Here is a 21,284-nt window from a genome sequence, read left to right as displayed (position 1 = left end):
TAGAAAGGTCCCATGATACCAAACTGAGTGTTAGAAAGGTCCCATGAGATAATTTCATAGTTCTTTGTCTTTTCTAACCTATTTCTGAACCCAGGCTTTGAATTTTAATTTCTGGCACATGCCCATATATTTAGACTGTTATCTAACCCTATTAGCAAACCCTTTCCTAGTTTCTGTATTTCTTGTGTCTGGCCTCTGCATTATGATGTTTCTTTATCTTCTGAACTTTTGTTGACAACAGAGTATAAACAAACCAACCTTTTGGGAAGAGACATGATTCTGTTTCTGGTGGTTAAGCAGCCTAAAGTGTGCTCCCTCCTTTCTCTCCATGTTATTTGGAGAACAGAAGCCAGCCAGCCTTCAAGATAAAACTATTTTGCTGTTGCAAAATGCTTTGTTCCATCTCTTTTACTTATTTATGAAGCGGGCTGGGCAACAACAGATGGTTAAAAGGTGGTGTTACTATTTCTGGGTGCTCCAGCTGTGATGAACAGGCTGGACTAGAATCAGATGGGGGTTCTGTAGACATGACATGCACCCCCCTAAGGAGACACGGTCCAGGCTTCAGAAACTGTCCAAGAGCATCACCTGGTATGAGCCAGTAAGTGCAGGGTTTGAGGTGTGCAGTGACATTGCCATTTGGGGAATTACTGTAAAGAATCACTGAAGTTTTGGAGATGTCTTTGTTGGACACTTAATTCTGTGGGGGAAAAAACCCACAAAAAATCATGTGGGTCCTTAAAATAATACTGGACGAAAGTGCTCATAGGAGGTGATGAGGACAGAAGAGACTCGGTTTGGTGGCCAGATACAGAGAGTAAATGTTGCTACTTATATCTTTGCTTTTAGCTTGAAGAATAAGTAGAAGGATTAAAGAGGGGAGGGATGCAGCTGGAAAATGAGGCTTTGGGGTGATGTGTGCAGCACAGGTTACAGTGGATGAAGGGATTATTTCATGGCTAGAGGGGAACAATCTTGGCATGCTGGAAGGCTTGGACATTCTCAGTGTATAAACAGAGGACAAAAGGTGACTCTTTGAGATGATGTGTAAAAATAAGCAGTAATCTTGAACCTAAAGGTGTGGAACTAATGAGGGGGAAAACTACAGTTGTAGATCATAACCTAAGCTGATGCTCTGCTTCACTGTGCCCATCTGGAGGTGAGGGATGTTCCCTTCCTTTGGGTGCTGATCACCTTTTTGACAGCACAGGACGACACCGTGTAGAACGAGTGGGGAGTTCAACAGATTACACTGAGGTAATTGAACTAATTTCACTTCTGGCTTGGATTAAATCTGTAACCTTGGCATAAGATTCTTTAGCCTTTTGTACTATGACCTGATTTACCAAAAGGGGGAATGAAGGATTCCTTTATTGTAATCAGAAATCCTTTCATGTACCTCAGGGAAACCCACTGTCATCAGAGGGGCCCAAGAAAAGAAAGAACACCATCTTCTGCCACCATCCAATAAACCTGCTGAGAGTGAGGGGGTAAAGAAGTTGTCTGTAAAAATGAAACTGCAATCTGTAGATGGCATTTTGTGCAACAGACTGCATTTAACCTCATGCAGTTAAAGAATATCCACTCTTCTATTGCACGTGTCTTTCAATTCCTTTTTTCCTGAAGTAAATGTTTAACTTTATTTTTAAAAAATTGATGCAATTAATCATATTACTGAGCTAAACAGCTTCATGTAGGATGATAAAAGCATTGTTTTGACATTTCCACTAGGAAGCTTTTCCATGGCATGTTGCCTGCATTGTTTCTCTCTATTAAACATCCATATTCCTGACATGGGCCTAAAGCCCCCAGTGTGTTATACTGGCAAAGCGAGTGGGTTTGTGTTCCAACTTCCCAGTCTCTTTTATTTTACTCCTGAGATTGGTTCCTTGTAAGAGCCAAATACAGAAATGGATCATTATGTTTAAAATAATATCCAAAGGCTTGAAAATAGCATCCGTTTCTTAGGCAGGCTGCATTTCTCTTTCACACTGTGAAATGGTGCAACAGATAATTAGTAATACATTTTCCATTTATATTTTCCTGTATTTATAAGGCAGTAGACTGCTCTTGCTATATTCTAACAGCAGAATGAATTTCCAGAGCCAACTGAATGTCAGCAAGCATTTATGAATATCTCAGTAGAGATTATTGTTGGCTCTTACTTTCAAATGCAAACAGCCAACAAATTAGTTTGAAGTAAAATGGGTCAATAAGTGGAGGCTTGACTACAGCAATACAAAGCTGGAGCATAATTGTTTGTTTCAGGCCTATGTTATTTATAGAGGGTCAGACTTACACCCACGAAACCATCTCTATTCTGGAACTTTCCAAAGGAAAAGGAACCAGGACAGCAGAGGTGGAGACCCTGTAATGAATGACTTGAAAAGCCAGACAAGAAATCTGTCCCAGTTACTGATTCCACCTGGGGAAAACATAGTGCTAAAAACAAACAAGAAAAATCCAAGAAAACATAGGGGGAAAAGGGAGCAAAGGCAGGTGTACAAAGTGCATTTCAGGGGGAAAAAATCGTTTGGTCAATTTAAAATGGACTGGTTTTACACCCTGAGATCAAAACCAGTGTAATCAGAAGCTAGCTGCAAATATCCAAATACCATGTCAGCCTCTGATAGCATGTTGTGTTAGTTGTTCTAATGAAAACCTTGGTTTTCGTTGCTTTAGAATTGAAGATACTGTTGGAGTAAAAAATGTGTTGTGCCTGCGATTTGTATTTTCAATATGAAGATCCTTTTTTTTTTGTCTGAGTGGTTACAGATAACAACATGCTTAATTTTGTGCTTTTTTACATATATTTCTCAAAGAGAAGAGTATTGCAGATTAGGAGTGCTGACAGAGCACTTCATTAAACTTCTCTAAGTAATTTGTGGATATAATGTGATTCCTAAAAGCTGACATCTAACTTGTAGTATTAGTGCTTCACTTTTAGTACTGTGCTACTATTAGTACTTTACCACTGTATAAATAGTAGTAAGAAACCAAAATAATTAGTATTCTCCCTTTTTTATCCAAGCTTGTGCTTTATTTTAAACTGAAATTGCTATCAGCTCACCAAAGACAGAATGGCTACAATAAAATCACACCATATTCCCAGTGCATACACTGGTGCAGTGTTCAGCAGAGGAGAATAATTTATGGATGTTGTTATAGAGTATTCACTTTTGCTTTTAGTGAAATAAAAACTTCACAAATCATTAGCTAAGGAAAAATGGAAATATGGGTTTTTTTAGAGATACTTTATCAATCCATTGCATCATTGCTACAAGAACCAGTGGTCCACTTGTGTAAGAATAGTTCTGATTCCAGTGCAGAGCTCTGTGATACATACTGGGGGCTCTCAAGGCTAAAATCTGTAGTTTGGCATTAGTTCAGACACAGACCCTCTAAAGGCTGGGCCATAATGAAAGCAAACACAGGCCAACAGAGTTTTTGTCCTTTATTCCAATGGAAAATCTTTGGATCAATAAACACTCCTTTTCACTGTTTCCAATCCAAGAGCCCTCACGATACTACCCAAGAAGAATTTCAATTAACTCATCCATATAAACAAAAGTAAAATCCATTTACTTGGCTCTGAACTGACAAATGCAAATAGCAACCAATATGGAATAATTGGTGAAAAGGGATTTAGGGGCACAGTGGTGTAAGAAGAGGGAAACCCTTGTGATCCTTGCTGCTAGAAGGGATATTTATTTTGAATCAAACTTCAGCCACTTCAGGGATCCTCCAGTAATTTCCAGGATTCCCACATGCCTCCCTGTACTACCACTTAAGCCTGGGTCTGGTTTTAACCAAGTGCAGAGTGATGCACTTTCTTCACTGGGAACATCCAAACACTGGGGCACAAACTTACAGAAGCTCCACTCTCCACAAAAGGCACAGGAAAAAGTAAATTCTCTTATATAGTCTGCACAGAACAACTTAAACCTTAACCATACTTGCATAACAAAGAAGGTTTTTAAACCTCTCTGTCTTCTAGAGGGTAAGAGAGAATAATTTTAATATTCAGGCACCTTGGGAAACAAGTAGTTGCAGTCTTGGTTAAATAAGTGGGCTGTTAGCAGCTATAAACATAAAAACTATTCATTTATCAAATAGCTCATGGTCTCTTAACCCAGGCATGGAGTGCTGAATGGCATTGCACTAGTACAGAAGTTGACTTACTGGGTAAGTAAGTTGCAAATAACACTAAAATTCACAGATGTTGTATCAGCTCTTCAAATTTTTTTCGATGTTTTTATATATTTTAATAGCTCCATCTGGATTCCATAGCCACTGTTACTGTTATAAGTTTTATTGTTCCCTTTGCCTCTGCCTGCTGTTTGCATTTGCAAGATACCTACAAGTGTCCTGGAAACAACTCCTGAACCTTTCTCCAGGGGCTTAAATTTGATATGTGAAAAATGCAGGAAAAGCACATTTTCTCAAATTTGCCTTGCTAAATATGATATGGAACAAATTAAAATAAATGTTGCATACCCTGCTTTCCACATGATGTTCTGGTTATAAATTCCAATGGACGGCAAGTGTGTTTGCTGATTTCTCCAATTCTGTTATTTATGCTGTGCTATAACCTCCTAAAAGCTTGGTTTGGTTAACAACAGTCATAAAAAATTATACAACTGCTGCTTCTTCAGAGTCTTTGTTGGATATTCTTAAAGGAATATAGTCCACGGTGCAGAACTAGTCTGACAGGATAGTTAGGTGGTGTTTATGCTCTGAGGTACCTTCATAAAAGGCACTGTGATTTTGTGGACTATATTTAGAGGTCAACCTTCTATCCAGTGAGTTTCTTAAGACTGTGTTTTCTCAGGTTAATTTACAATAAAGCCCTAAGTTAGAAAGCCATTGTGTTTGCAGTGCAATTTTTCTTTTGTTCTAATAGAATTTTTCTTAAGTCTAGTGTTTAACAATTGAGGGAACATCTCTGCAAAATTCAAGTGATAATACTGAGTTCACTGCAGTCAGCTTTCCAAGTAAGGCAGGCAGATGGGAAAGACATTTTGTGCCCTGCATCCATTAAACTTAATTGGAAGTTGAAACCTGTATTTGCTTAGTATCTTTAAAAATCTCATACATCCTGCTGTATTAGACATTCAGGTATTATTTTAGGGACCTGGACCCCAATTCAGGCTTCTAAATGTACAGTTCCCAACTCAGCATTTTCTTTCAAATTTACATACTGTTATTCTTAAAATGTTCAAACAACTATGTCACAGATGGTAAATCCTATTAACATAAAACTCATTTTTGTCTCAACAAACCCTGTAATGCTGGCAGAAAGTAGTGTGATGAGGGTATGTGTATGAGCCTTTATGTGTATATTTTCAGTTCCTGAAGTTTCCCACCATGGAAGTGAGGAAACTCTTGACATTTTCCGATTTTCAGTGCTTTATAGAATCATAGAATGGAAGAGACCTTAAAGTTCATCTCATTCCACCCACCTGCCATAGGCAGACCTTCCACTGGACCAGGTTGCTGCAAGCCCCATCCAGCCTGGCCCTGAATGCTTCCAGGGATGGGAGTTCACATCCTCTCTGAGCAGCCTGTGCCAGTGATTTAGCAGTGGTTTGTATGCTGCACATTGAACACACACACAATTTCAGTTCATCAACACTGAGCTCTCCTGAGTTCTGAAACTTCATACATCAAAATAAGTATCTCTCCAGTGCACTCGTAAGAAGAGGTTTTTGTTCCTTTCTCACATGCACTAATTGCAGCCAGCTGTTAAACAGATGGTCTTAGTGGTATCAGTAGGACACACTTATTTAAAAAAAAAAAATTAAAAAATGGGAAAAAGAAGTAAATAAATGTTTGCTTATGCAGCAAGACCCCACAGTATTGCGTTAATCCCAGCCATTGCCTGGACATGGCATTCCCCATGTGGGAACCCAAAGAAAATTAATTGAAAAATATCATAGGTCAATTAGAAAACATTTCATACTTTCAGTATGAAGGAGGGCTTCTTGATAAATATTCTGGAAAGATAGAATGTAATGAACACCCTGTAAGGATCACCTCCCTGTAGTTCTCTCTGCACCTCATCTCTCCATCACTTTGGTACTGCATTAACGTTATGGATGTGTTAGGTTATTCAGAAACTGTCATCAGGACTCACGTCCCATATTGGCAAACACAATGCAAAAACCAGGCCTTACAAGTTCACTAAAAAATGTTTGACTATTAGTCTTTTCTCAAGCAGCTGTTTGAGTGACCTTGCACACAGCATGCCTTAAGCGTACTGCTGGTTTTGGAAGGGAGGAATTCAGGCTTCTCCTTGTGTGTGACTGACAATTATCAATAGGTGCTCTTTCTTTCAGGTGAAGGAGGCCATGCAGAGGATCCATGACCGAGGAAATATAGGAAAACTCATTCTGGATGTGGAGAAAGCACCCACTCCCCTGGTGAGTGCAAAGCACTGCAGACATGCTGTACAGCCACACACACGTTAGAGCCTGGCAGTGACTTTTGGAGACATGTCCCATACAATTTTTTTTTATACTGATTTATTCTAAATACCACCAGTAATCATAATTTCTGTATTTAACCTAAAGTGAAATGTAATTCCTGAAGACCCAGGAGTTACTTTTCTATACTGAATGACTGCCTGCTTCTCCAAAAATGTGCCTGCAAGTCTTGAATCAGGGTAAAACTGCCACATGTCTTTCTATCCTTGTGATGGAAAACAAAATAGACATTTCACAAAACAGACGTTTCACACACTAAAAAAAAAAATCTTGTATTAATAAGTTGATTGAACAGAAAAAAAAACAGTCTGTTACTTCAGTGTGCAAACATTAAACTGCTTTCTGATCCTCATACTAAAGTCAGAGTATACTTTTGGTAGGAGTTTAGTTTACTGTTTTTTATAATATATGAAGTATAATGCCTAAATACTTCTAGAAATGTCCTTCAGGCAGACAGTAGGGATGAAGCCCTGCTCCCCTGGGTTTGGAGCACTTAGCATGGTACTGAAACCTTCCAAGAGAGCAGCAGTGAGTGAAACCCAGGCTCACGCCTGAGCGTTCACTGAGGATGTAGGAAAGAGCAGTAAAGGAGGTAATGAAAAACTGACTTTAAATCAATACTGATGTATGAAGTTGCTTTCAGGCCTGAGGTATCTCCAGTTTCAAAAGAACAGAAAATAACGTGGAATTACAGTTAAGCTCTAACTCAAACTCAGCCTCTAATTGCCCCCAAATCTCACACAAAATCGCTGCAAGGAAAAGGAAGGCTTGGGGACATCACGTGTGGAAACTGGGCATTATTTTCTAGCTGAATTGCATCCTGAAACTGTAAACAAGAATGCATAGCACAACATTATTACACTTACTCCATCTGTTCTCTTGATATTCACAACAGCCACTGGTAAGATGGTGATAATCAATTTGAAACACTTTCATGAAAGAGTGTTAAGTCAAAAATATGGGTGACTCCAGAGCATTAGAATCAGCTTGTGTTTGAGATTTTTATTTCCAGCATAGGCTTGTAATCAAACAGGGAAAGAACAATATCACTGCATTTCTCTTTGAAAAGTAAATGTGTCCCTTGCTTGTTTGGTTTTGTAGTAGTTATGAGCTAATACAGGAATCTTCTGTGTCCTACAAGAGGTAAGATGGGTGTATGAGAGAATCCAGTCACACTAATCTGTGTTGTTAAACATTACCCCCCTCCAATGAACCGGACTCCAGAGAGATGTCACACTGTCAGGGTGAAGTACTGGAGTATCTTGCACCTTTACACAGCTTGTAATAAATATTTCCAAGTGAAAAAACACACAGTGTAGTCCTTAGATGCTGTCCTGAACTACAGATTTCTGCATTTACCTACTACCTATACAGGCATCTTCAGTAAAATATGGAAGTGCAGTTTCTTCCCACTCCTGTATGATCTGAGTTCTGCACTCTGTCGTGGGGGTGTTCTGCCAGCATCCACATATTCACTGCTCTGTAAAGTTTCATTGTTTTTTTTTTAATATATTAAAAAAAAAAATGCTTTCTGAGTTTTCATGACACTGTGCCTCAGATGGAGGCATCCATTCCCTGGTTTTAAGTTGCCTGTTTCGGGAAGAGGCGGATACAGGAGTTGTAAACCAGAGGTCTCACATTCTGTAAACTTCCTACACAGCTGTTTCCTATCTGAGAGCCTTACTATCAGTTTACTACAAGTGCACAGAGCAGAGTCTGTGTGTACAACTGTCCTGCAAAGCAGTTTTCTGTTAGGTAATTTAGCTGTAAGCCATGAGGGAACAGCTAATGGGTTTAGCTGGCAGGCGTGTAGTGCCAGGAAAGGCTTTGCATGGGCAGAATGTTTATTTTCATGTGGCGAGTCTGCCGTCTTTGAGTTCTTAAAGTCACTTATCAAAGGAATCAAACTGAAATGGGAAGGAATCAAACGATGAGAAAGGTGCTCTGATGTCCTTCGTCTCTCCTGGTGCAGATGGCCAATGACAGCACGGAGACAAGCGAGGCTGGAGAGGAGGAGGAGGACCATGAAGGGGACAATGAGAACAAGGAGCGCATGCCCTTCATCCAGTAACACCAGAGGCGGTGGAGGCAGGAGAGTGGTGAAGTAGAAGGGAACAAGACTGGGAAATCTCTTCTGTGCATCAGTGAACAAATGCTGTAGTACAGTGTGTGTTGTATTTGTTTGCAGTCAGCTGAGCTATGAGCTGTTGATCATTGTTGTTTTGAACTCAAGTGCCATTCTCATCCAGTGCAGTATTATGACATTTCTGTGTGATACCCAATTTCCCTGTAGGAGTCCCATGGATTTTTCTGTTTCTGTTTGAAAGCCTTATTAACTTACTGTGTAATTTTAGATGGGCATCTTTCTCATGCAAATTCCAACATTTTCCATAAAGTTATTTGGGAAGTTTGGGCTTTCTTTTGCAAGTTGGAAACAGTAACAAAAAAAATTCCCCACTTGCTGTCTGGAAGATTCTAGTAACTGGAGGGAAAATTTTATGTTTGTGGATTTTCAGTGTTAAAATATTTTTCCTTTAAAGAACCACAAATAAAAGTTGCAACAAAGATAAGTTTTCATTTTCCTCAGTCACACTTTATCATTACATAAGCAATCCTATCTTCATTTTCAAAAATACCTCATTTAGAATCATGGAATCTGAAATTGTGCAAGAAATCATTAATTGAGAGACTTTGATCAACCTTTTCTGCTTAAGGACACATTGACTCATCTGTGTCCAAAACCCAAACCAATTTTAAATTTCATTTTTAAATTGCCTTGGTAAGATCACTCATCAGTATGTGGAAAGAAATTTGGTGACAGTTCGCTGAAATCTCTAATGTGTGGTCAACTATCAAGCTGGAGCTGAACTCCTGCAGAAGTTCACTCTGCAAAAAATGAGGTTTAGGCCTTAATCCTACCACAAATCATGCACAGGGATCATTTTATCTAGGTGAGTTGTTCTGTCAAAAGCTCTGCTCCATATGTACAGTTATGTTTGTAATTTCTTGCAGGATCAAGTATTCAGAGACCAGCTAGTCTTATCTACCTCCCACTAGTGGAAACTATATCTAAACATGACAAAATTTAATATTTTTTCCATGTCTTTCACCTATCCAAATGGCAACTACTCAGGTCCTCAAATACCTTGCTAAAACAATTATTTTAAAATTACTGCAATCACCTACAGTAGAAATGCTGAAGGACTGTCAGAGACCTTGCATAATGCCATACAGCTTTGAATTGATCTTCTTTTTTCTGCAAAAGAAAGTATTTACTCAGACATGACTAGTTGTTTACCTAAATCTACAAGTAGCCTCTAGTGATAGAAGTAAAAAATTAATACAGAAAAGTGGAGAGGGAGGTCTTCTCAGACTTTTGTCAATGTGAAAAGACTTCTGGGTCTGGATGACTTTTACGTGTGGTTTTAGAAGAATCTCTTTTGTTTTTTTCTGTTTGTTTGATCTTGCTGCCTGAGTATTAATGTCGATCTCTTTACACTGTACTCATGAAGTCGCTGTTCTAATGCCAGGTAATTGTGCAGATGGTTCATTCTGAAGGAGTTTCCCTTGGGCTAAACAAATTCAAAGGTAACAAAAAGAAATAACGGTGGAGAAAAATGCCAAAAAAAGTTTTTGAAATATTAATCAAACTAGAACTTCCATTTTCTCTAGATGTTGATGCACAACTTCATTGTAGTTGAGTTTCTTTTCAAGCTAGACTTGCCTACACTTCCAGTGCCATATTGGGCCCAAACAGGGACTTTATCCACAGAAGAAAATATATATTCAGTGACAGTTTTCCATTTACTGGGCTTGCCAATTGGACTTTTAAGAAAGGCCATTAAGTTTTCATGACTCATAAGCTGACAGCGGTAGGAAACATGCCCAATTTTGTTTTGCAGTTAGTGTAATGATGTTGTCCTGCAACAGACCTTAACATAACTAGGAACTTTGATTTGACGCCAAAGTGAGCAATATTGCTGGTGACCTTCGAGCTGGCAGTAAGTGGCATTCTCAAGGCCTTAAATTAGTAGGGCAAGCAGAATAGCAAACCCGTTCTTCTGTTCTAAACCACAGTCTGGTGGGCTCTACACTTAAATTACCCTGCAAGACAAATAAAGATGGGTGGTCTTGGTCATGGCCACAGACACCACAGGGACAACAATCAAATAATTTTGGCTAGTTCTTTCTGGTTTTGTTAGCAAGGCAAAATTACTCTTCATGCTGATTCATACCAATTTTAGGGCCATTTTCTGATCAGCAGAATATCAGGTAATTGCAGTGAGTACAAAGGAGTACTTCTGGAACTACCTGAGTGCAACACAGCTGAGGATGACCATCAGCAAGCTAAACTCTGCTCTGTGTTTTACTGCTATTAACATGGCATGCAGGAGGGTTGCTACTGAAATGAATGGAAGTTTTTCTGGTATCCATTCGGGAAGCAGGATGTGTGCTAGCAGAATTTGGCCCACAAGCCCTAAGTACCTTTTAGAAGACCACAAGCAGTAGTATCGCGCCTGGAGGGGTGGAGACTGTGCTGTACAAATTGGTGAAGCCGAGGCTTGTTACTGACCAGGTCTCACTGTAGCAGAAATGAAGGTTTGTGCTTACTACTGACAGTGTTGTTTAAACAACTCTGAGACAATTGGGTAGTTTCTTCAAGTGAAACAAATTATTTCTCAATTTGCCTTAAAGGAACTGTGAAAGCTTCTCTTTAACTTAAGCCTGATTGAAGTGAACTGAAACACTGTTTAATTGTATTTGTTGCTTTAGAGCTTTTGTTATATTGTGCCTACAAAGCAAATTATGTTTACACAAAAATATAAATAAAATGTTGAGCATAGCATTATCCTTGGCCTCCATATTTTATTCTAATATTATGGTCACATTAGGGAACTAACTTGGAATTGGTTGAGAGGAAAATTTGAGGTCTTGTTTTGGTCACTGTGGGATATAGGAAGAATTTATTTTTTCTGGTAAGGATTTAATTGAAATTATTAAAATGACTGTGTGCTACTTTACAGAACATTAACAGTTTGGATATAAAATGTTGAATGTCACAGTCTAAGAAATTGAAAATATATAAACACCATTCATTAAATGCTCAGGGAAGTGTATTTTGATATGAAGAGAAACTGGTTTCCAGAATTTTAGGACTCAGATTGCACTGGGAGATAGATTGCCACACAAGTTATCCTCAGAGAGACAGCTCCTTTCAGAAATTGAGATCCTCTGAGGGTACAATTTTAAATTAGGATCCAAAGCAGCCACCACCAAATCAGCTAATAAAGCAGGAGGACATGATTGAATCTTGAGTCCCACTCTCCTGGGCCTTGGTCTTAACTCAGGGCTGCAAGGAGGCTTTCACCATGTCTTTGAAAGAACTGGTGATGGTTACCAAACCTTACACTATACTTGAGTACATGGCTTTAAAGGTCTCCCTACATGAAGGGAAGAAATGATCCAAGAAACCTTCAGTTTAGTATCTAAACAAAGAGGAAGTGTTGGCTTTGGTTCATTCCGGTCATGCAGGACACATTCCAAAGCTTGAAAGTCCCTGGAAAATCTCACATCAGTAGTTACTGAATCTGCTCTATGATCTAAAAGATGATAGGAACACTTTTGAGTGTGAAGAGGAGCAGAGTAAATTTCTGCCCTCTGTTTTCAAGCCCTAACAAGCAAATAATGATCAGTGCATCCCTAATGACAGGGTCAGATGAGGCTGAAAGCAAACAGCCAAAGCCTTTTGCAAACTCTCTGTGATTACTAATAAAGCTCTGCCTTTATTAGCTTTCCCCCGGGCTGTCTGTACTCCTCTGTCACACACTCTAACACAGAGCAGGGATGCAGCAGGTTGTCTTTTTGTGGCATCAGTCTGGAAGAAATGGAAAAATCTACTTAGGATCCTGAGTGCCTCTGGTTCCCTATTCACCATTTTGTGCTTTCCCTCTCGTTTTCTGCGAGCTGAGCAATTCATCCTGATTGGGTTTTGTCAAAAAAGATTCTTCTGGCATGGCCATGATTGCCAGCACAAACCCCTAATCCCCCCAGCTCCAGGAAAACCGTGTGGAAGTTTCTCCCCCTGGCAGCACTGAGGTCCCTCGATGTGAGCCAGTGCTTTGTTCCACTGCAGAAAGAGCCAAAGCCATCAACACACTCTAATTGCTATCTGCATCAAAGCACCTTTTTCCCCAAGTAATTTGTAACTCCTAGGCAAACATCCCAGTGTTCTCCTCTGAGAGGACAGGTTAAAAAATGAATGCAAAATGTCACTTTATCTCCTCAGTCCTGTCCTGCTGATTGATGGTGCCTGGCTGACCCTACCCAAGCCATTGCTTCTGTGTTTACCTGGCCTGGCTCTGTCAACTCCCTCTGCAGTGGATGGCAGGGGTTTCTGAACACTTCTGTGACAACACTGTGTTGGGCACCTCCCCCCTGGCACGCTGGGAGAGCAGTGCAGATGAGGAAGAGTTAGAGGATGAATGTAGGACAAGAAATGAATCGTGGATCTCTGCCCCAGAGTAACAAGTGAGTAGGATTTGCAGCATGTTACGTGTTGGTTCCTGTGTGTGCTTGGAAGGGACGCTCTGGGGTGGTTGTTACAGGGCTGGTTCAGTCACTGTCCAGAGGGTCACACTCATGAGCAGCCTTGGAGGCTCTGTGGTCTGGCTCTGGTTTTTACCATCTCACTGGAAACCTGCCTCACTTCAGGGAAACTGTTTGGCACTCAGAGCTCAGTTTGGCTCCTTTCTCTCTGTAGGAAGCCATGGATGTTTGCCAGGCTGCAGAACAGTCCACGAGCACAGACCTGGGGGTTAAATGGGGCAGCTGTACCATTGCATCCCACCCCAGCCAGGCCTGCTCAGAGCCAAAAAAGGGAAGGTTCAAAAGATGGCACCCGCAGTGCTGTTGCTCAAGTCCCTGTCCTCCTTGGAGATACTTTACCAGCCCCTCACCTCTCACCAGGTTTGACGTGGGGGTCCCAGCCTTTCTCTGCAGGGGCTCCAGAGTCCCTGCAATACTCAATCATCACTCTTGTTCTATGGTTGCACTTCAGGAAAATTAATATTTACCTTCTGAAGAATATGGTCATGTTCATTTTCATCCCCCACAGAGAGTGACAGACAAACTCCAAGTGGACTTAACACAGGTAGATTAGCCCTTCACATCTGGAAACCTTTCTTCTCACTTATGGGAACTTCAGGCATTTTGGGCAAGATGAGATAAAAAAGGGAAGGAACAAGCATTGACAACCCTCATAGTGATTGGCCTGTCTCTTAAAAACTCCTACACCTCCATCATGTAAGAACAGCTTTCATTTAGGAGGAAACAGTCTGCATGGTTGGTAGAAGCTTTGAATCTGTCTCAACTAAAACATCATCTACAAAGTCAAAGGAAGACCCTTTAACCTTTCAGCTTCTGAACCCTCATGGTGTTTAACGCTTGTTACAGACAACACTGGACAAACTGGGCAGCCAGGTATTAAATGGGATTAAATTAAGAGCTGCCACTGGCACTTGTTAGTTTAGGACCAGCAGCTGCCAACTGTGGAAAGGGGCAGAGGGTTGTGGTTTGGGGGATGTGGTCTGTGGCAGAGGGCAGGCTGTAGGGGTGGGGACCTGCTGCTTTTCCTTTTGACATTAGGAGGCTTTGATCTGTCTGAAAGAGCTTTTTTTTCTTGCTTAGTGACCAGGCTGAGATGCTACAATTAACCCAAAAGAACTGGGGGAAAAGTACTGAAGGAAAAACTGTTTTACTGTGAGGGCTGAGGGGTTGGGGAATAGAAGCTGAGTGTTTTGCTGGGTGCAGGTTTACTCTTAGAGCCACAGCTGTGAAACACCTGGGCCACCCATGTCCACTGCTCCTGTGAGCTGCTGTGCCCACCCAGCCCAGGGGCTCTGCCCACCACAGGTCCCAGGTTTGCAGCCGTCCAACCTCCTGCTCCTTCAGCCCTGCTGGAAGCAGCTCTGCCTTTGCAACTGCCAGAGCTGGAAATGTGCTACGTTCTGCCAGACATCAGCTGTGTCCCTGCCAAACATCATCTTCCTGATAAGCTGCAGGTTCCAGTACAAATCCTTTTGTGCCTGTCTGCTGGCTAATCTGTGTAAATGCATTTCCCACATGGAGAGCTGTGGCTCCCCATGTCGTGCAGCAGGACATGACACAGCATCTTCTCTGCCCTGCAAGAACAGAGGGAGATGGCAGACATGCTGGATGCATTATTTAGGATAAGGATTTCTCTACTTTGCCTGAATGGTGAGTGGGGTGTCTTCTGGTGATACAGGCATTCTGTGCCTGGGGGCCCTCTCAGGTCAGTGATGTTTTCCAGAGTCTTATGGGAGAAAACATTTTTTTGTTGCTAACACAGAAGAGAGATGATGATAAGTGAAGTGTTTTTCTAAGTCAGTTTGATTTGGCAGATTATTTTTCTGTTTCTCTGCTGCTGTTTTTTCCTTCTAGTGTCTGCATTTCATATTAGGAATATTTTCCCACTGTAAAAAACAAAAATAAACCAAGTCTTCTGTGACTCGCCAAGTATCTTTGCTTGTATAAAAACATCCCTTTGAGTTCCTGAACCATTTCTACTGTAGACAGGGAAAATTAAATTATTCCAAATGCCATAATACTGCCATTTGGATTAAGGACTTACAGTTCTCTGGCATTTAATTCTCCATTTACCAAGGAATCCTGATTAATTTAGCAGCTGAGCTGGAAGCTTTGCCTCCATGGCTGAAAGCTGTCTCAAGTCATACCTGCTCCAAAGCAATGGAGAGGCACAGAACTGAGTTCAGAATGCCCTCAGCTGAGACCCGGTCAGCAAAGCCCCATAGAAATACAGGCATTTGAGAGACAATAGTCTGAATTTTCCTTGCTTTTCCATCAGGTAACTCAGAGCCCAAACCAACACTGAATGTGGCCATTGTAAGAATTTTCTACTATTTTTTTTGATCATTCTCTCCATGCACATCTGAGCAATAGCCTCTGGTAGGGACTCACAGGGAAAGGAGAGACCCAGATCCCCAAACCCAGCCTTTTACCTGCAAGTGGTGCCTGGATTCAAGAGGAGGCTGCAGATCCAGCCTTTCTGGTTCATCCTCACCTCGTGGAGAACTGAGGCAGCTCCACCTGAGGATCAACTGGGCTGTAAAAATGAGGGCCCTCATGAAGTCTCATTGCCAGGGGACACTGGACCTGCACATCATGGTGTGTTTGTGCAGGGTGGCACTAGAGAGGGGCAGTGCTCGGGCTCAGCACAGGCACAGGGCAGGAGATTTACAGAAGGAATTGTCCTTAAGGTCTCACTTGAATGATTGATCTGCATCTGCTCACCTAAACATGCTGGATGCCACTGGCTGTGCTGTGCAACACTTGCTCTTGGCCAGTTCTCACCCTTCCCCTATTAAATGTTACTCTCATTTCATTATTGTCTTTCTTGCAGCACATTCCCTGGGGCTGTAGGTTAACTTAATAAAGCATACATAATATGATTCATATGAGATTTTTGATCTGTGTTTTGTTCAACATGTCAGAGATGCATAAAGTCATTACAGTGTTCTGTTCACTAATCAACGAGCAAAACAGGAAAATAAAAGGGTAATTGTTGCAAGCTTCCTTCCTTATTCCCATTAAAATGGTAAGCTCAACTTAAACTGGAATCTCACAGGTCTGCTCCCACTGGCTTTGATAGGGACAGCATCAAGCTGATTGGTCCTCTAAATGAATCTAATCCTAGCTGCAGCATTAAAAATTCAGTGAGTAGTATTTATGTCCATGTTGCAGCTTATTGGGTGGGGGAAAAAACCCACAGGATTCCTTTTTAAATCCTTACTCAACCCTCCATGTTAAAATACGCATTGCCAAACCCAATTATCTTTCTTGGGGATGCAATATTGATTTATACTGGTTTTATGGAGCTGCTAGAACAAGCAAATGAAGTATAAAATGGAAAATCCTTGTACAGAGAATACAGCTGCTCCTCTGCATTTGCAGGTGTGCTGCATTTGACAGTCCAGGGGCCTCACTGCCCTCAGCTCTGCCAGAAGCAGTGTGCTAAGGGCAGCCAAGCTCCTGCAGCAAGTGCCAGGGGGTATAGGAAGCTTGGATATGCAAAGCAAGCACTTATCTCACAGATCCTGTGTGTGGGGAGGTGAATTTGCCAGCCTTTCTTTAGAACAGCTGTCTGTGTCCTGGTCAGATGAGATCCCTTGCCAAGGGGCTGCCTTGAGAGAGGCTGGGGAGCATCTACCCCAGGGAGCAGCACACAGTGCCGAGTTCCTCCAGCCCGTGGAGCCCAAGTTGTTAAATCCATGTAGCAGAAGGAGGGACTGTGCACCTGCCAGCTTATCTGGAAACAGCCTGGCCACCTCAGCAGGCTGGATTAGCTCAAATCTAGTGCTGCACACATGTTGGTGGCTCACCTGTGCATGTCCAGCTTTGGTGACCTGGCACCAGTTTTTGTCTTCACGGAGAGATGGCCCCAGACAGTTTTACCATTAGTTATCAGAGAAGCAGGAAAGACTGTTGGCATTCTGCTAGCAAAGCTCTGTTGCCTTTGGTGAGAATTTACCTGACAGGAATTTCCACTTTCCCATTCCTGTAGGCTGAGAGCCTCCCTGTAATATGCAAGTCTGTTAAGCAAGGGAGGGCACAGGCCTTGCTAAAGCCATAAAAGCAGCTCTCTGCAATGTTTGATATCCCAGTGCATGTGAGAGGGGAGGAACCATGGATGTGGCTGCAGTTGTACCTGAGAGGGTGCACCCATCTGCATCTTAGGGAGACTTCTAAACAGGGATTATGGGTCTGGACAGAGCATCTCTTAGAACTGAAGAAATTCATGCTGTAACATTATAACTGCCTGCAAATGCCTGTTGGTCCTGAAAAGTGAGACACAAATGCCCGCTTCTTCTTGTCTTCTTTTCTTCCGGAAAAATGAGATTACTCTGGTAGAGTTGGGTGATGCCAAAGATGTTTGTGTCTCTGTGCACTGCTTGGGCTATGTGTGACCCTCACGTCACACTCCCAGATCACTGCCCATCTCCCACGTGTTTCCAGCCCAGTGCAGCATCCCCTCCCTGTGCCACAATCCCACAAGCCAGATGCAGTCAGAGGACCTGAGCTGGGGGTTTGTTCTGTGGGATGGAGCAGTTGGGATGTAACTTGTGAAATCATGTCACCTTGTTACATGAAGCTGATATATTCCATGCAGAGCCTATAGCATTATTTTGGGAAACAGTATTGACAAAACCAGGACAAACTATCTCCCTTTCCTATGTACAATGTTTGTACAACATGGACACCCCAATTTTACAGACATGATTGACCTGATGGGTGTTTGTCTGCAGCTGCTCTTCTGAGAATAAAGAGGCATCTAGAAATATATAATCTGAGCCTGATCCTTTGCTGGGTAGCACTGGTGTGAGGCTATACAACAAGGTGGATTTACCCTGAGCATTAAGCAGGCAGAGGAGAGCCTGATATTTTCTCTTTTAATTCAGTGGATAAGCAATATAAAATCAGAGCTCTCCTGATCATTTCTAGGGCACTGAAGACATCTGCTGGAAATGAGTATAAACTGCAATAAGAATGTGCATGATAGAATGAATAATGAACATTTCTGGGAGGTTTATACTGAGACAGTGCCTAAATTGCTCAAAAATGCTAGAATATTTTCTATTTGAAAGTATTCCAAAATATTTGAATAGCCTGTTTATTCCTGCCATTCTAGTTGCTGCTGAGGAATCAAATTTCAGTTTCTAAAAACTGCAAGTGTGAATGCAGCCTTTGAACTCCCTTTATCCCTGATGTGTGAGCTCATGCAACAGACACACATGGACAATATGTAGCATCATGTGCTGGCACTGAAGTCCCAGCGAGGTTTCAGGCTTTGAATGGATGTAAGCAACAGGGGATCACACAAATCTATCTCCCTCTTTACTGACAAATCTTGTTTACAAACCTCTTGCTTAAAAATCCTACTGTGTTGTGATTCCATGTCCTGTTGAAAGAGCTTCCCAGTGGGCAGCCCTCCCAGAGAGAAATGTTATTTCTGACTGGAAGGACTGGGCCATTAGTGAAAATTACACAGGTTAGTTTTTCTTTTGCACTCTCAGCATCCTTGTGTGAGCATCATCCAGTTGCTCATTTGTGGTTTGCACTTCCATCCCATCATGGGGCAGGGACATGCACAGTGTATGGGGGTCGGGCTTGGTCCAGGATTTGTCCTGCCCCCAGCTGCCCCTTCCCCAGCCTCCAGCAAGCCAGGGCCACTTCCACTGCTTGAATTTGCCAGCAGAGACAAGATGCCAGGCATCTCCCAAGCAGTTACATTTCGGTACTATTTTTCCTTCCTGACTAGGCAGCTGAAAACTTCCCTTACATTGTAAAGAGCAGTGGTTTATTTGACTACATCCCATGTTTTCCAAGCCTAGGGCCTGGCACAGGAGCTGATTATGCCTGTGCATGGGGGTAGGGCTGCTTCTAAGACACAGTAAAGCAGGGTAAGGTGTTTACAGATCCTGTGATGGCCCTGAACAGCAGAGCCATGGTTTGGCTTTTTGCCTTGAGCCAGGCTGGGAGCCCCAGCTGAAGCACAGAATCATTAAGGCTGGAAAAGACCCTTAAGATCATCAAGCCCAGTCGAAGCATCTCCTTGTCAGTGGGCAGCCACACATCTGGGTGGGAGCAGCAGCACAAGGAGCATCTCTGGCAGCACCTCTGGAAAAAGGCCATGGTGCAGGAGTCAGGGAGCTCAAAGGCAATATATATGGCCATACATGAGAAGGGAACTCGAGTTTTGGATTGGCAAGGCAGAAATCCTCAGCCTTGGAGCAGAACCTCCAAGTCTTTGGTAAAGTGCAGCCACCAAAGGCAGACATGATCACACTCCTGACAAAGTCTGATTTTCCATCCTGTTTAGGAAAATCCTACAAACACCTACACACACCAAAACATAATCCCCACTCTGCCCAGCCCTCCTGGCAGTGTGTGCAAAGCTGCACTGTTGGAAACCTGCTGTGAACCTGTGGATGTGCAACCCAGACTGTCTGGAGAGTTTCACACTGCCTAAAGCAAGGCTTGGTTCAGATCAGTTTGTCTGGCCCGTGTAAGGATGAGCAGAACCAATTAAGATCATGTTAATGTGAAGCTGGAAAACCTCATATTAGGGAGAGTATGATGATCAAAAATTTAATACTTATAGGGAGAAATTAAATGTTCAGGATGTTTTCAGGTCATTTCCAGGAAGGAGAAAAGGCAGCACACATTACAGGAGAAAAAATAGCACAACAGGTAATTTGTGTTTACAAAAGAGAAAGAGGTACATTCTCACACACATCCCAAGGGCTAAAAGAGCTGAGCTGCTGCCAGGAATTCCCAACATGGTAACTTTGCCAAGTCCATGGGAGTAGCATTTTAAAAGACCCTATTCAACTCTTCTATTTGCACCTGGACTGCAAACAAACTGCTTTAATTTTTCTCCTAAACTCCCTTATCTTTTAGAGATGCCAGAGTCAGTTGACCTGTAAAAGGTCTCTTTTTTGAGGAGGATTATGGTTTGCTCTCTGTGCACATTTCACATGGCCATCAAAACATTTATCTCTAAATAAACACCCATTTCTTTGGGGTCCTTCCTGCTTGAAGAACTAGACAATGACAATTAGAAAAACACAAGGCACCTTCTTATTTTTGCAGCTAAAAGCCTGAAGTAAAAATTATTTGGCAACTCTGTGATTCCTTTGAGACACCTGAACATCTTTAAAAGGCACAATGTCAGTGCAGACTGCAGTGGACAGGTAACCAAAAGAAGAGCTCAGTGGCTTTTCTCATGTTGCTTTGTGTAGATTTGGTGAATCTCTTCTGAATTCCAAGTCTCTTCTGACTTTGATAAACTGCATTTTCGCCACTTTACAACCTATAATCCATATCCACTGCCATTACAGGAGAATTAAAGGAATACAGGTGAGACAGTTTGGTCACACAGACAAGATGATGCTATTTGCCTTAAATATGTGTGATAGGTGTAAGACAAGTCTTTCTGCTGCCTCTTGCAAACCATTTCCCCTCCTCTCTGCTCACTGAGACAGAGCTGTGAGGTGCTTTGTTACAATGACCCCAAAATCAGAGATACAAAGAGCACTTATTCCAGAAGCTCGAAATACTGCCCTAATTCCTTCTCAGTACACATACATTATTTATATCTTCAATTTCTTCTTTTTTTAAAGCCTCTATTTAAGGCATGGGAAGTGAAAAGCACCAGACCTGTAGGTAATAACAGCTCAGTTTGGAACAGGAAAATACCACCTTGAGAAGCCAATTTATTGATCAATCCCAGTATCAGTGCCACAGTGCCAAGGTGAGGCACGTGTCTGGGATATTTAAAGAAGACATGAATGCCCTCATTTCAAAACTCAGTGCAGGTCACTGGTGGGCAGCCTGGTTCTGCAATAAACCTGGGACCTCCTTTAATTCTGACAGACAGAGCAGATCACTTGTACACAGCAAATTTTCTTTCAGAACACCAAATTAGCATGACAGGAAAAAACTTGAAACTGGTGGCAAACACCCAAAATATCATTAATAAGTTTCACAAAACCTCACATACCATAAAGCCAGCCCTTTCCTTTTCTAAACATGGTTTGTTTGCACAAATTTCCCCAAAATAACTTTGGTATTGGGATGTCAGCCATAATCCTGCCTCATACCTGACTGGACTGAGATCAAATCCTTAAGAAAGACTTGCAAGGCCAAAGAAACTGAGCTTACTGTAATTTTCCAAACACGACATAATCCGTGACTTGGAGA

General features: G+C 41.9%; 1 protein-coding gene across 2 annotated transcripts in view; it reads left to right on the top strand.

The window, feature by feature from the left end:
- Positions 1-11,334, top strand: part of VAT1L (vesicle amine transport 1 like) — a 67,926-nt gene extending 56,592 nt beyond the window's left edge. For both annotated transcript variants that reach the window (XM_027697648.1, XM_027697647.1), the window contains exons 8-9: positions 6,339-6,422; positions 8,458-11,334. In XM_027697648.1, the coding sequence (XP_027553449.1) occupies positions 6,339-6,422; positions 8,458-8,556 (183 nt within the window). In that variant the 3' untranslated portion in view covers positions 8,557-11,334. The remainder of the gene's footprint in view (positions 1-6,338; positions 6,423-8,457) is intronic.
- Positions 11,335-21,284: the final 9,950 nt, after the last annotated feature.

Source organism: Neopelma chrysocephalum, unplaced genomic scaffold (assembly GCF_003984885.1).
Source record: "Neopelma chrysocephalum unplaced genomic scaffold, ASM398488v2 Primary Assembly neopelma1_121, whole genome shotgun sequence".
Lineage (NCBI taxonomy): Eukaryota > Metazoa > Chordata > Aves > Passeriformes > Pipridae > Neopelma > Neopelma chrysocephalum.
This window is presented reverse-complemented; position numbering and strand designations above follow the sequence as displayed.